The sequence below is a fragment of the Bos mutus genome, chromosome 16 (assembly GCF_027580195.1).
Source record: "Bos mutus isolate GX-2022 chromosome 16, NWIPB_WYAK_1.1, whole genome shotgun sequence".
Lineage (NCBI taxonomy): Eukaryota > Metazoa > Chordata > Mammalia > Artiodactyla > Bovidae > Bos > Bos mutus.
This window is the reverse complement of record NC_091632.1, coordinates 50329780-50346575: the sequence shown is the minus strand read 5'-3', so window position 1 is coordinate 50346575 and position 16796 is coordinate 50329780. Positions and strand designations below refer to the sequence as shown.

The 16796-nt window shown below is 36.9% G+C and overlaps 1 protein-coding gene across 1 annotated transcript in view; it reads left to right on the top strand.

Annotated features, from left to right (window-relative positions):
• The window catches only part of RGS7 (regulator of G protein signaling 7), a 486897-nt gene that overhangs the window by 360873 nt on the left and 109228 nt on the right, over positions 1 to 16796 (top strand). The window contains 1 exon segment of the mRNA XM_070385326.1: positions 2601 to 2651. Within this exon segment, the coding sequence (XP_070241427.1) occupies positions 2601 to 2651 (51 nt within the window).

Genomic DNA, 16796 nt, shown 5'->3' with positions numbered 1-16796 from the left:
AAAACAAAACATCCTACTTGTTACTCTGATGTCCTCAGTATAAAGATAAATGAAACGCTGAAGTATTCTGCATATATACATTTGTGCATGAAAATTTTAGCAGATCTGCCCACTTATTTATTAATATATGACAACCCACTCCAGTATTCTTGCCTGGCAAATCCCATGGACAGAGGAGCCTGGTAGGGTGCAGTCCATAGGGTCGCTAGGAGTCGAACACGACTGAACGACTTCACTTTCACTTTTCACTTTCATGCATTGGAGAAGGAAATGGCAACCCACTCCAGTGTTCTTGCCTGGAGAATCCCAGGGACAAGGGAGCCTGGTGGACTGCCGTCGATGGGGTCGCACAGAGTCGGACACGACTGAAACGACTTAGCAGCAGCAGCAGCCCACTTATTTGTTAATGTTAAAGACAAAGCTTAGAAATTGCTACAAAGGTGCTATTCCTCCCTCTACCCCTCCTGACTATAAAGCCATTGAATCAGTTGTTAATGTGACTATGATAACACATTTCTCTTTCAATCTCTTGGTTCCATAAGATGCTGGAATTTTTTTCTTTCCTTTCTCTGTCTCTAATTGTCTCAATTGGGAGTTAAGGTCTTGCTAACATAGGTGCCTAATAAATGAATATGATGAACATGATATGAATATGATACATTTAACAATAAAATAATAATTGATAATGTGTTAACTTAAAGCCATAAATATATTGGGTGATCACACAACAATAAAACCACTATGATTATACTGACAAGCAATCAAACTGGCTTTTTTATGCTGAACTGAGACTACCTCTGTGACAGAAATAACCAAAAACCAGGCCAGTAAAATAAGTTTCTTGTTTCTTGTATTAAATGCAATTTCAAAAAGTAGGCTTCTTTGCATTTCTTTCTGTTCAGGAAAGTAGGGTGGAGGAAGAGAGAAGAAAACCTTAAAAAAAAAACAAAAAACACTTTTTCTTAAGATATTTTAAAATCATCTTTCACAATAAGAAAAAAATATAGTCCTGGAACCAATATTTGGCTCTCTTCAAAAGAATAGACATTTTCCAATGGTTGCTTGTATATTTTCCCTAAATAGATGCTCAACTGTGAAAAATAAGCAGGGTGCCTGGAGATAGCTAATAACATTTAGGTACTTGAAATTCTACATTGGTCAAGTAGCACTACATACATATTTGAAAAGCTGAGTTTCTGCTTTTTTCAAAAGGGAAGAAAACTCCTCAAGATAACTTAGGGTGTTAGTGGCAAGTTAGGCACAACACTTTGCAATATCCATGCTCTTGTGAATGGTTTCCTGTCCTTCATTTCCTCAGAGCTTTCTTTAGGATCTAGATGAATCCATCATCTCAAATGCATTTAAATCATTGGCAGTTTTAAAGGAACAGCTATGAAAGAGCACAAATTCAATTCAATATTTGCAAAACACGTGCTTATTAAAGGCTATTTTGGGTGTAAATGTTTTCATAAATTTTAGGAAATTTCATAAACATTGTCAAGTTTGATAATCAAGTTTATTTTAAAATTAATTTGGACCCATTCTGTTTTAAGCAACTGGAATCATTTGCCCACTGTTAATGTCATTTACCAGATCTCAGGTGGGTAGGCTACAACCCTACCAAGTCTCCAAGAGAGGTAGAAATGGAATCTCGATTTTCACAGAATTTCATCCATGCAGCGCTGAGGCAGTTTACTGAGTGTGTATAGCTGTTTACATTACATATTTTTTGTTGTTGTTATTTTATGTAGAAATGAATTACACTGAAAACCAAGTTAAACAGAAATGAACCTCTTAGGTAAATCTCCTCTTCTGGAATCTCCCATTTCCTACCATTCTGTTCATCCATAATGCTTCTGGACTGGAAACCTTGAGTCCTCATAGTTCCCCCCACTGGCCAACTCCAACCCTAATTAGTCACAAGTCTGATTTTGTTCTAATTCTCTTGTACACTGAACTAGCTCAGGGCCTTTCAATCTTGGATCACAACTGGCAGAAATGTTGACTACTCTGCTTTTCTTTTGACTGGCTTAAGGCTCTCCATGCACACTGCCAAAGGTGACGATCAAGGGAAGGTCTACTGTGTAAATCAATCTTGAGTGTCTTGAAAATAGTAGAAAGACCTTTCAGTCAAAGAGAATAGTACTATAAAGGCTTGAAACACAAAGGAGTTTCAAAAACTGACAGCACATTTGGGTTGACTTGAGAGTAGATGTAGGGATGGATGGAGCAAACCAGAAATTAGACAACTATCATCTTATAAAGTATTGGCTTTGCCATACTAAGAATTGTGCTTAAAACATAATAGATACTCAGCAATCATTCATAAAGTGAATAAATAAATGAATCACTTTATCCAATACTAGTATATTAAATCTTTCTGTTTAAACATTTCATATTTAATAATGACTAGTTTGCACTTGACTCATTGAATGAAGACAATGTATTCACACTATTTTCAACACATCGTGTGTGGCTGATCCTTAATCTGTTATAATAATTAGAAACATTCCTTCTCTTATGAGTGCTGTTAAATGTTCTTGAACTTAACATATATAGATATTACATATGTTTGTGTTTTTCTTTTTTTCTTATTCTAGGGTCAGATATCGTTCAATGGTTAATAAAGAACTTAACCATAGAAGATCCAGGTAAATAAATCATTTTCCCATAGAATTATTTTCTTTGTGGTTTTAAGAAATATGTTTCCTCAGGGCTAACATGACAAACAAACTTGGCAAAGCAAATCTGAAAAATTATAATTATATTTAACTATATTTTTCACATATATACAGATTTTATGCTGATCAATGTATATTTAACTAAAAACTATAGTATATTTAACTGTATTTAATTCAGTTTACTATAATTTTTTTCAATATGTAATATCCTATTTTATAATATTTAACTCAAATGATTGGTGACTGTTAGAATGGATGAGCATTATACATGTCCAAAATAATTATACATATAATTTATAGAAAGTGATTATGAAATAATGAGATTTCTCTTATGAAAACACACAGAACTAAATCTCGTTAATTTTCCCGTAACTATGTTTTTTTGTGTGAGGTTTGAAAACAATTTTACTTTTAATTCCAACTTCTTTTTATCATGCCTATATTTTGTTTTTAATGGTCTTATTGCAGTCATGGACTCATTCATTGTGGTAGACATTTAGTGTATTCTGCAACACAAAACCAATATGCAGAGTTTGAAAACAGTTTCTAGGAGCACACTTTTTCATTGCCTAGAAAGTGAAAGTGAAGTCACTCAGTAGTGTCTGACCCTCAGCGACCCTATGGACTGCAGCCTACCAGGCTCCTCCGTCTATGGGATTTTCCAGGCAAGAGTACTGGAGTGGGGTGCCATTGCCTTCCTAATTATGAGGAATTTAATGAATTTTAAAAAGCGTCATGTAAGAAGAGCCTTCATGTGTTGCAAATTTTTCACATCCTTGAAATTAAAATGAGATGTATTTTGTTTAGAGAAAATACATTGAACTTACTAAGGCCCCGTGGTGTTTTTCTGTTTTACTGCCGGTTGCATGAGAATAATTCAGCTGTTCTCCTACCATTCTGAAGTATGGTATTCTTTGAGTTCTCTAAGGTCCTTTCTGCATGGGCACACCATTTATTCTTTACAGTATAAGCCTTCTGGTTTTTCAGGTCTCTATTGGGAAACAAGAAACAGGTAATCTGTGCTCTTGGATAAAAGTAGTAACCTTTTGTTTGTTTTTTCCCCCATTGTTTGAAATAGTATTCTATCATATCGATTAACTTTTGCTGTGTAACAAACTACCCTAAAACTTAGTGGCTTAGAATAAACAGCTCTGTGGATTGGCTGGTCACGTCTTCTGGCCAGTTTCCTTGGGTGATTCCTGCTGGACTTTCTTATGAACTGTAGCCAGCTGGTGGGTGGGTGATCTAGGATTTCTGACATATTTGGTACTCAGTAGGCTGTCAGCCAGGTGCATCTCATTCTCTCATCCTCCAGCCTGCTTGCAGTGGCTTTTTACCAGGGTGTTTTCAGGGTTCCAAGGGCAACACAGGCTTCTGCTTGTGTCGCATTTTCTCTTGTTTCATTTGCCAAGGCAAGCACCGTGGCTAGGAACAGAGCCAGTGTAGGAAGGTACTATCCAAAAACATGGATGCAGAAGGGTGCAAGCCAATTGGGACACTTACTAAAAAATCTTCCACATTTATATTCCTTCTGCCTTTCAGATCTGCCCTCCTATGATATGTCCTACTAGCTTTTGGTTTGGAGTTGCAAAATCCACCCTCCAGCACCTGTTCATCTTTTCTTAGTAAATATGCTTTGTATCCAATATCAGATCATACTAATTGTAGATGGGATTTTGAATGAATTTATCAAAAGATAAAGCTTCAGTGAATTTTCCATCCTTCACGAAATAATTGACAAACCATCAATAACTCCTTGATATCACCCTGCTCATCTGTGATCCTTGCTGCCTCTCACTGGAAGGGTCACTGTTACCAAACTCTTGAAATGATACTGATTAAGGTGAGTAATACCTCAGAGTAATGAGTAGTGAAGATTTGACATGAGTCTCACTATGACCTCTGGAAATCAAAGATCATTAAACTTGTATATGTTCCCTAAGTGGCACCCTAACCACTCTACTTTTCTCTTATCAGCCCATGCTTCTTGAGAACCCAGTATTCCTTGAGAGGCATCCTGGAATTGAAGATGGGTCATGGGCTCTGCTGACATGCTTGAGCTTGAATCTCTATATATACTTACTCTCTATGGGGCATTGGGCAAGTTACTTAATTTCTCTGTTTTTACTTTTTTTCTTCTTTTCAGTAAGATGATTTTAGTACAGTGTTTTGTGAAGCTCAAATGAGTTAACATGCACGTGTGCCAAAATCCTAATTTTACTTTTAAATAGGCCAGATTCTTTTAAAACCCTGAACATTTGCAGGCACATTTAACTAAATTGAATTCTCTAAAAATGTGTGCAATTTTTATATTAGCCTTCAAAAACACAACCTGTTGCATGAAACCTTTTATTTATCATTCAGCTCCCATTGGCTTTCCTTTACCATGAATATTTTCCAAGCATATTTACATTTATTAGCTTAATTTCATTATCTTTTATATTTTATTTTACATGTTGGTCTTATTGCTTCAGTCAAATCTCAGTAACATAATGGCAGAGAACATACATCCTGTCCAGTCATTGACTGAAGTGCCAAGATTAATCAGTTCTCAGTTATCACTTGATTTTGTTTTAACTTATGGAATCCACGGAAGTGATATCAAATTTATGATAACTACTGATTTAGTTTGTGATCTCCTAAGTGGATGAGGAGAATTGAGGAGGAAGAAATTTCAAATAAACTTTTCTTCATCTAAACCAAATCCAAAGTAAAAGAAATGGTTTAAAATGCACACAGAAGAATAAGATTAAGGATAAATGTAGATTTATCCAGGATAAAAACTTAATTTTGAACAGTTGCAATTTTTTTCTTTAGAAGTATCATCTATGTAAAAAAAAAAAAAAACTGAAAATTGAGATTTGTACAAAATTGAGATTCACCTGGATGTTTTATCAAAATTGAATCAATCTATTGTGTTCAGCATTACAGAGTCTGTCATCTGCCCCTAAGTCCTGCCACAGGTCCTCTAGAGAGAGTGTTCTAAATTCTATTCTGTTACATATGGCCTTTGTATTCCATGGATTTGGTTAACTTGCCAGTGAGAACAGTGTGTTTCAGATTTGAGAAAGTATAGAATATCTCTGTTTTTAGTTTTTAAAACAATTTTAAAACATAGATTTTAAATAGATCATTTCATCTGAATACCACAAAAATATCATGAAGTAGCCATACAGACATAGTTATTTTACAATTGGAGAATCAACTGAGAAGAAACTATGAATGCCCCAAATCTGACAAAAACCCATTTAAATGCATTGAAACTTTTCCCAAATCTCTATCCTGTGTGTATGCTCCTTTTTGCACAATTATTTCCAAACTAGATCCTGCTTTTCCTTAAATGATTGGCAGCCATGGTAGCTGCATAGATCTACCTGATAAGATGTTTCAGTATCTTTTGGAATAAAGTACTTGATTTTCTGGGATTTGTTGTTATATTTACCTATTACATACTGAGTATACCTTTTGTCAGAGCTATTTCCTATATATCTCAATTCATATGTAATATAGGCAGAATAGAAGGAGATCTTTTCCCTATACTCTTGTTTCAAACAATAGTCTTACTTGGATAGTGGAAAGTAGAAGCATTTAAAACACTCTGAACCTATAAAAATACATATTTTATTGTCCAGTTGACAAGTTATCATGTCAATATGAAATAAATTAAAGTGACCGCTTTATTAATTATTGTTTCCATGCTAAAGAACCATTATAAGAAAATATTCTGTGTTTCTAAGGCATAATTTTAAATTCTGATGATAATATTCAAGAAATCATAGACTGGAGCCATCACATACACACCTCTAACAAGCCTGATTAGTTTAACATTGTTCAGAGTGATAGATATTACCCAAGCATACATCTTACAAATTTGCATTTTCTGTTACAAGTAATGCTTAAAGAAAACACTAATAAATTCCTCATATTATTTGAGTACCTACTCCCAACCCATGTCCCTTCTCCTGCCTCTGTCTGTGGAATTCTCCAGGCAAGAATACTGGAGTGGGTAGCCATTCCCTTCCCCAGGGGATCTTCCTGACCTAGGAATCAAACCAAGGTCTCCTGCAGGCAGATTCTTTACCATCTGAGCCACCAGGGAAGCCCAGTTATGTACACAGGGAATACTATATGTTGTTCTAATTATTTTCATGTGAGATGAGCAAGAACCATAGTTTCCATTATGCATTCATTTTAGTGTCTTATCAGCTTTTCTTTTTTTCATGTACTCCATTGGAACCCCAGGTTTTAAAATACTTAAATATTTAAAATACAAATATGGCATTAATATCTTTATATTGAATATAATCAGGAACCTCTCTTTTGGTGGGCTTTGCCCCCTTGGGAATGCTTTAGCATGGCAGAAAGTAAAAAGTCTGCAAATGTTTACTCTATGGTATCTTCCAGTTAAAGTAATCAAAACCAGCAAGTACATTTCAGACATATCTCTGCTACTGGCCTCAACTCTTTCATTTAACTTATATCCTAGCCACACGTCCTTCTCTTCCTTTCCCCCATTTATCTGTATTTTGCATTTGCATTTAAATGCCATATTTCATAACGAAACAAGTAAGTGCTAGTGTCATTTTTTAATATAATCATGCAGTTACTCTACATAACTAAAACTCAAAGCCCAGAATGTACTGAAAAATATTCAGAAGTCCATAAATCAAAGTTCTGATTGCCAGAATAGAAGCTGTAATTGCCAGCATGTCTGCCATGGTGTACCTATGAGCAGGCCATCTTTCCTGCTGATAGAGGCTTTTTCTGGTTTTGGCTTCTGGCTGTCTTCATCTCCCACCTCGATTACTATATTGCAATAACAGAAAATAATTATAATACATTAGCACTAATTAATTGGGTGCCCCCAGGTACCATGCTGCATGTTTTCTTCCTATTTAAATCATATGAATAGGAAGGAGACAAAAAAATTCACATGTACTGAGTACCAACTATGCGCCAAGTACCTGTTGAAAACTTGCTATACAGTTGACCCTTAAACAACACAGCTTTGAACTACATAGGTCCACTTATTTGTAGATTGTTTCAGTAGCAAATACTGCAGTACTATAAAATCTGAAGTTTTAAATCTGAAGATGTGGAACCCTGGATATGGAGGATTGACTGTAAAATTATACTTATATTTTCAATTGTGTGGTGGATCAGTGCCCCAAACCTCCACATTGTTCAAGTGTCAACAGTATGTTATTCAATCTCAAAGGAAAAAAGAGAGAAACTTCATACAGTAGGTGGTAGACCAGAAAGCTAAGTTTCAGATCATGGAACTACCAATCTCTAACAAATATATTGAGTTGCCATGATGTTTGATACATGAGCTGTGAACCCCTGCTCCGCATCTCAGCTCTGTTCGGAGTCTCAGGAACCTCATCTGGAAAGTGAAATGATATTCTTTGCCTGGATCTGAAAGTGTTTATTTTTTTATATCAAATGTATCTGGATTAATTTTTCCAGATAAAAAAATGAACAGCAGGTGCTCTCTGGCAATGCTAGTTTTTACTAGCTAGCAGCATGCATCTATAACTGGCTAGCAGCCCCAAAGTTTTGTAACCTCCCTCAAGTTTACCTGATTGTCTGATTTTTTATATTTTACTTATAGTTGCCAACTGTTAAGGAATATACTAAAAGCATCTGGGAATGTGATTAGAATTGCAGTCTTTTTTGCTTGTGAAACTAGAATAAGCACAATGATAGCCTTGTTCAGTGTACTTTTAACTAGGTGATTAACTCCCCTTAGGAACATTTTCTATCTCAGCAGAGCTTGATACTTCTATCATTTCCACTGGAAAAACCAGAAATATGGATTACTCCACAGATCAAAGTGCCCTGTGACATTGTCTAAATTCTTTTAGGAGCTGATTGACCTGATTGCTGTCTTCTTCTTTTTAGGTCTTCACTTTATTTTTTATTAATCTTTTTGCATACACATATTCCTGAATATTTTTATTTTGGAGAAGAAATGGGGCATGTACCACTTTTTAAAAAAAGGAAAGGAAGGAAAATAGAAAGTAGAAAGGAAAGACAGAAAAAATTAGAAAGAGGAAAAGAAAAGTAAAAAGAATTAGTAAAGCTGATAAGGCTAGAGCATAAGATATCATTGAAAATATCCCTATTCATCAAAGTAGACTACTCAGAAAATGAAGGGAAGTGTAAGTAATTATATCTTATCCAGTGGAAACCATAGACAGTTGTATAAGAACTATCTAAAAAGTCAAGCCCCTTTGTTTTTTATTAAATATAACAGTATTTTTTATCTCCTAGCTGGAGAATAAATTATTTTCCCCTTTGTATTTGAGTTGAGGGCATTGCTACTTGCTTTATTTCTATATCATAATAGTGAAGCTTTTCCTTTTATTACCACTAAGAATGATCAGAAATGATAGCTACAATAGTACAGAAAACATGAGAAGTGCTGATAGAAGCTTTGTAACGTAAATATGGTCTTACTATGGCATGAATATACTGGTCTGTTCAGCTATCATTTGATCACAAACCATGCATAAAGATTGCTGCTCTCACAGTAAAAAAAAAAAAAAAAAAAACCTTTAAAAAATAATGTCTGAGAAATTCAATGTAACAAATAATATGATTTTTAAATTTTGAAAATTACCCTGTAAGTGAGGAATTCTTTCATCTAATAAAACTAAAATGCTTTTAAAAATTTTGCAGTTATATTAAAATTTAAGTGATTGGACCTTTTGAATTATCCAGAATTCCTCCTTCCTAATACCTGGGCACTGAGGCCCATTTGAATACATACCGTAGAATTCTGATTAACTCCATTTCACCTGAGGCACACACTCAGAATATGGTTTGTGTTATTTTTATATAAATAACTGCTCATATGATTTAATCTAAATTTTTGGAAAGAGAACTTCTAGGTGTCACTAACACTGATGCTATTGAATGGCCCAAAGAGAGTGTCAGTTTTCTGACTCTGGGGAATTACTTGTCTATTTCAGCAAACCTGAAGTTTGATTCTTCCTTTGCTGAGGTTCATCCTTGAAAACATATGTGGTTTCTGTAATTGGGAGCTTCTGTAAGCAGTGATAAACATACAACTTCTTTAATCTGTTTCTGGCTGTTTGACCAGTGAAGCTTTCAGTTCAGTTCAGTTCAGTCACTCAGTTGTGTCCAACTCTTTGCGACCCCATGAAGTGTAGCATGCCAGGTCATTTCCATCACCAACTCCCGTAGTTTACTCAGACTCATGTCCATTGAGTCGGTGATGCCATCTAACCATCTCATCCTCTTTCATCCCCTTCTCCTCTTGCCTTCAATCTTTCCCAGCATCAGGGTCTTTTCAAATGAGTCACTTCTTCACGTCAAGTGGCCAAAGTGTGGGGAGTTTCAGCTTTAGCATCAGTCCTTCCAAAGAATATTCAGGACTGATTTCCTTTAGGATCGACTGGTTGGATCTCCTTGCAGTCCAAGGGACTCTCAAGAGTCTTCTCCAACACCACAGTTCAAAAGCATCAATTCTTCAGCACTTAGATTTCTTTATATTCCAACTCTCACATCCATACATGACCCCTGGAAAAACCATAGCCTTGACTAGATGGACCTTTGTTAGCACAGTAATGTCTCTCCTTTTTAATATGCTGCCTAGGATGGTCTGCCGTCTGTGGGGTCGCACGGAGTCGGACACGATTGAAGCGACTTAGCAGCAGCAGCAGCAGGATGGTCATAACTTTTCTTGCAAGGAGCAAGCGTCTTTCAGTTTCATGACTGCCGTCACCGTCTAGAGCGATTTTGGAGCCCCCTAAAATAAAGCCTGACACTGTTTCCACTGTTTCCCCATCTATTTCCCATGAAGTGATGGGACCGGATGCCATGATCTTCGTTTTATGAATGTTGAGCTTTAAGCCAACTTTTTCACTCTCCTCTTTCACTTTCATCAAGAGGCTTTTTAGTTCCTCTTCACTTTCTGCCATAAAGGTGGTGTCATCTGCATATCTGAGGTTATTGATATTTCTCCTGGCAATCTTGATTCCAGCTTGTGTTTCTTCCAGCCCAGCGTTTCTCATGATGTACTCTGCATATAAGTTAAATAAGCAGGGTGACAATATACAGCCTTGACATACTCCTTTTCCTATTTGGAGCCAGTCTGTTGTTCCACATCCAGTTCTAACTGTTGCTTCCTGACCTGCATACATATTTCTCAGGAAGCAGGTCAGATGGTCTGGTATTCCCATCTCTTGAAGAATTTTTCACAGTTTGTTGTGATCCACACAGTCAAAGGCTTTGGCATAGTTAATAAAGCAAAAATAGATGTTTTTCTGGAACTGTCTTGTTTTTTCGATGATTTGATGGATGTTAGCAATTTCATATCTTGTTCCTCTGCCTTTTCTAAATCCAGCTTGAACATCTGGAATTTCACGGTTCACGTACTGTTGAAGCCTACCTTGGAGAATTTTGAGCATTACTTTACTAGTGTGTGAGATAAGTGCAATTGTACGGTACTTTGAGCATTCTTTGGCATTGCCTTTCTTTGCAACTGGAATGATAACTAATCTTTTTCCAGTCTTGTGGCCACTGCTGAGTTTTCCAAATTTGCTGTCATATTGCATGCAGCACTTTCACAGCATCATCTTGTAGGATTTGAAATAGCTCAACTGGAATTTTATCATCTCCACTAACTTTTTTTGTAGTGATGCTTCTTAAGGCCCACTTGACTTCGCATTCCAGGATGTCTGGCTCTAGGTGAGTGATCACATCATCGTGATTATCTGGATCATGAAGATCTTTTTTGTATAGTTCTTCTGTGTATTCTTGCCACCTCTTCTTAATATCTCCTGCTTCTGTTAGGTCCATACCATTTCTGTCCTATATTGAGCCCATCTTTGCATGAAATGTTCCCTTGGTATCTCTAATTTTCTATCTTCTAAGACTAGAAGAGATCTCTAGTCTTTCCCATTTTCCTGTTTTCCTCTATTTCTTTGCACTGATCTCTGAGGAAGGTTTTCTTATCTCTCCTTGCTATTCTTTGGAATTTTCCATTCAAATGGGTATATCATTCCTTTTCTCCTTTGCCTTTCACTTCTCTTCTTTTCACAGCCATTTTTAAGGCCTCCTTAGACAACCATTTTGCTTTTTTGCATTTCTTTTTCTTGGTGATGGTCTTGATCCCTGCCTCCTGTATGGTGTCATGAACCTCCATCCATAGTTCTTCAGGCACTCTGTCTATTAGAGCTAATCCCTTGAATCCATTTCTCACTTCCATTGTATATTCATAAGGGATTTGATTTAGGTCATACCTGAATAGACTGGTGGTTTTCCCTACTTTATTCAATATCAGTCTGAATTTGGCAATATGGGGTTCATAATCTGAGCCACAGTCAGCTCCTGGTCTTGTTTTTGGTGACTATATAGAGCTTCTCCATCTTTGGCTGCAGAGAATATAATCAATCTGATTTTGGTATTGACCATCTGGTGATGTCCACATGTAGAGTCTTCTCTAGTGTTGTTGGAAGAAGGCGTTTGCTATGATTCTTCATTAAATGATCTGCCAGTTTTTCCTTAGGTATTTCCTCAAGTATACCTTCTGCTCTGCTTGGTGGGTAGTTCAATATATCTTTTGGGAGGATAGATGTCAGATGTCACATGTAGTACTTTAGTTGTATACATTTTCTTAAAATATTCTGAACTATTAAAAAGCAATATAAATCTACCATAAATAATTTAGGAAATGTGAACAAATATAAAGAGGAGAATAAAAAGTTCTCATAAAAAGCAGTCAGGTAATCACCACTAAAATTCTGGCACATTTTTTTTTTCAGTCTTTTCTGATGGCCTAAGTTATTTCTGACCTTTTTTAGCTGGAATTTGTCTCACTCAGTGTCTTTCCCTCCCTATGTATGGGAGTTTTCCTGGGCCACTCAGGAGCCAGTATCTCATGTCCCCTTTGCCCTCATCAGTTTGTGAGGCCCACATCCTTGCCACAGCTTCAGTTGTCCTTATAAGGTTGCTGTGTCCCAGCATGATGACCCCCTGCCACCACTGTTTGATCCCAGTTCAGGGCACCATTCCTGCCTAGAAGCTATGAAGTCTGTACTTCTTCCCAACTTCCACTTTCGTCTCTCAGACTTTAACTCTTCGCAAGATTTGTTTGAGTCTCATGGAGAGTAGTAGGAAAATACATCAACAAGTGTAGCTATCACCCCTTCATCGTCCAAATTTGTCTCTGGGTCCTTTAGAAGCTGACTCCCTCTTGCCCTGCTCATGTCTAGTGACAGTGGCCAACATCCCCAACACTGACAGTCTTCCAGGTATATTCAGGTCCAGTATCTGGGCTTTTCAACTCATAGTCAGTGAGAAAAGGATAGAATTTGCCTTCATTCTGCTCTTAGCCACAGTTTCTAAACTCTCATTGCTGACTCTAGGATTGAGGTTTCCCAAGGACATCTGAGGACTGACCTTTGCTAAGGATAATTTTAGGATTAACCTCTTTCAAGAGCATGTTGACATAACACCACCCCTGTGCACAGAGGCCTGGGATGCCCTTCTGTTGTCACATGATGGTCTAATTTCAGGACATTTCCCAAAGTCTGAAGCAAATTTTCACTAGACTGTGAACTTTGTTAAGTAGAAGGACTTTGTTTTGTTCTTTGCTCCATATCTGGCATCTTTACTGTGCGTCTCATATGTATTGGAGGTTTAAACATTATTTAATTTTAAGCATTTTTAACAAAGAGAACATTACATCAGTGTCTCTTTTGCTGTCTCGTACACATTGATGTATAGAACAGTCTTATGGACTCTGTGGGAGAGGGAGAGGGTGGGAAGATTTGAGAGAATGGCAATGAAACATGTAAAATATCATGTAGGAAACAGTTGCCAGTCCAGGTTCGATGCATGATGCTGGATGCTTGGGGCTGGTGCACTGGGAAATGGGGAGGGAGGAGGAGGAGGAGGTTCGGGATGGGGAACACATGTATACCTTATTTTTGATATTTTAAAACTAATACAATTTTTAAAAATAAATTGGAAGAATAAAAAAATAAAATAAAATAAAATAAAAACAAAAAAAAAAGAGAACATTAATATAAAAATAGACTTTTTATTTTAATATTTCACTTATCATTGTATAGAGGGCATTTTCATATTTATTGTTCAAGCTCTAATAGAGGTTTATCTCAAAGTATAAGCCCTAGGTTCCAGTTACCCTACATGACATGAAGGGTTCAATTGTAGGACATAAAATGAAATATCCTGGGCTTATCAATCCATAGATTTCATATCATATATTTTTGTCTGAGTAAAGGCAAGAATAAATATTATCCAACTGTAGGAAAGTGTTCTAAATGTTCTGAGGCAGCCTAAGGAAGTTGTTTTTATTGCATGGAAGTATGAGTTTTATGGGCAAGTGGTAGCTCCTGTTAGAAATAAAACATGGTTTATTGGTTGAAATATTGTAGCACTCTGGAAAAACCCAAAGCAAAGGCATAGTAAGGACAGAATGAGAGTCTCAAAAAATCATAAAAAAGGCAACATAGTTTGGAAGTTTACCTTTAGGCCTCAAATAATATCGTATTAAGTGAAATAGCTGTTTTAGTAATGATTATTTTTCTGAGAACTTTTCAAAAAAATATAAGGCCATTAGAAAGTATCCTGAAATCTATCAGGAATTCTTTTTTTAACATGATTCAAGTCTGACCACTTGCATCCAGCTTTGAAAAGTAGCAGTCAAAGACATTTCTTTTTCCTACAGTTCAGGAGAGAGAGTGGATCATTCTGTCTGGAATGACACATTTATACCAGCAAGTATTGTAAGATAAAATGATATTGCAGGTTGGAACACACGACTACTGAATTACTTACTCTTCTGGGACCTTTCTGCTCAACTGGCGTGTAGAGAGCAAGCTATGAAGGAAGGAGAACCTTGACCCTGTATAATATGCAAATTCCCATTGCCTCACTTTTTTACAAACATGCACTCTTAGATTTATTAATGTCTTCTAGGTCCCAACTAGAAGATGTCCTTTTCATCATAGGGAACTGGAATGCAAAAGTAGGAAGTCAGGAGATACCTGGAGTAACAGGCAAGTTGACCTTGGAGTACAAAATGAAGCAAGACAAAGGGTAACAGAGTTTTGCTAAGAGAATGTGCTGGTTATAGCAAACATCCTTTTCCAACAACGCAAGAGACAACGCTGCACATGGACATCACCAGATGGTCAATACAAATCAGATTGATTATATTCTTTGCAGCCAAAGATGGAGAAGCTCTGCACAGTCAGCAAAAACAAGAATGGGAGCTGACTGTAGCTCAGATCATGAACTCCTTGTTGCCAAATTCAGACTTAAATTGAATAAAGTAGGGAAAACCACTAGACTATTCAGGTATGACCTAAGTCAGATCCCTTCGGTTACACAGTGGAAGTGACAAATAGATTGAAGGGACTAGATCTGATAGGCAGAGTGCCTGAAGAACTATGGGCAGAGCTACGTAACATTGTGCAGGAGGTGGTATCAAAACCATCACCAAGAAAAAGAAAGGCAAAAAGGTTGTCTGAGGAGGCCTTACAAATAGCTGTGAAAAGAAGAGAAGTAGAAAGGCAAAGGAGAAAAGGAAGGATATACTCATCAGAATGCAGAATTACAGAGAATAGCACGGAGAGATAAGAAAGCTTTTTAAAGTAAGCAATGCAAAGAAATAGAGGAAAACAATAGAATGGGAAAGACGAGATCTCTTCAAGAAATTTAGCGATATCAAGGGAACATTTCATGCAAAGATGAGCACAATAGAAGAATTATACAAAACAGATCTTAATTACCCAGATAACCACAACCATGTGATCACTTACCAAGATCCAAGTCAACTGAGCCTTAGGAAGCTTCACTACGAACAAAGCTAATGGAGGTGATGGAATTCCAGCTGAACTATTTCAGATCCTACACGATGTTGCTGATAATGTCCTGCACTCAATATGCCAGCAAATTTGGAAAACTCAGCAGTCACCACAGGACTGGAAAAGGTCAGTTTTCATTCCAGTTGCAAAGAAGGGCAATGACAGAGAATGTTCAAACTACCACACAGTTGTACTCATCTCACACTTTAGCAAATGCTCAAAATCCTTCATGCGAGGCTTCAACAGTACATGAACCATGAACTTCCAGATGTTCTAGCTGAATTTAGAAAAGGCAGAAGAATCAGAGAGCAAATTACCAGCATCTGTTAGATCATAGGAAAAGCTAGAGATTTTCAGAAAAGCCTCTGCTTCTGCTTCACTGACTACACTAAAGCCTTTGACTCTGTAGATCACAACAAACTGTAGAAAATCTTACAGAGATGGGAATAACAGACCACTTTACCTGCCTCCTCTGAAACGTGTATGCAGGTCAAGAAGCAACAGTTAGAACCAGACATGGAACAATGGACTGGTTCCAAATTGGGAAAGAAGTATGTCAAGGCACCCTGCTTATTTAACTTATATGCAGAGTATATCATGTGAAATGATGGACTGGATAAAGCACAAGCTGGAATTAAGATTGCTGGGAGAAATATCGATAACCTCAGATATGCAGATGACACCACCCTTATGGGAGAAAGCAAAGAGAAACCAAAGAGCCTCTTGGTGAAGGTGAAAGAGTAGAGTGAAAAGTCTGGCTTAAAACTCAACATTCATAAAACAAAGATCATGGCATCCGGTCCCATCACTTCATGGCAAATATTTCAGGAAACAATGGAAAGAGTGACATACTTTATTTTTTTGGGCTCCAGAATCACTGTGGATGGTGAAATTAAAAGAATATATTAAGAATAGAAGGCAAGAATACACAGAAGAAATGGGAATACCAGCCCTTTAATGTCACTGCAGCCCTGAAATTAAAAGACGCTTGCTTGTTGGAAAAAAAAAAAAAAAAGCTATGACAAATCTAGACAGCCTATTAAAAAACAGAGACATTACTTTGCCTACAAAGGTCTGTATAGTCATAACTATGGTTTTCCAGTAGTCATGTATGAGCTGGGCAATAAAAAAGACTAAGCACCAAAGAACTGATGCCTTCAAGCTGTGGTGCTGGAGAAGACTCTTGAGGGTCCCTTGAACAGCAAGGAGATCAAACCAGTCCATCCTAAAGGAGATCAGTCCTGGGTGT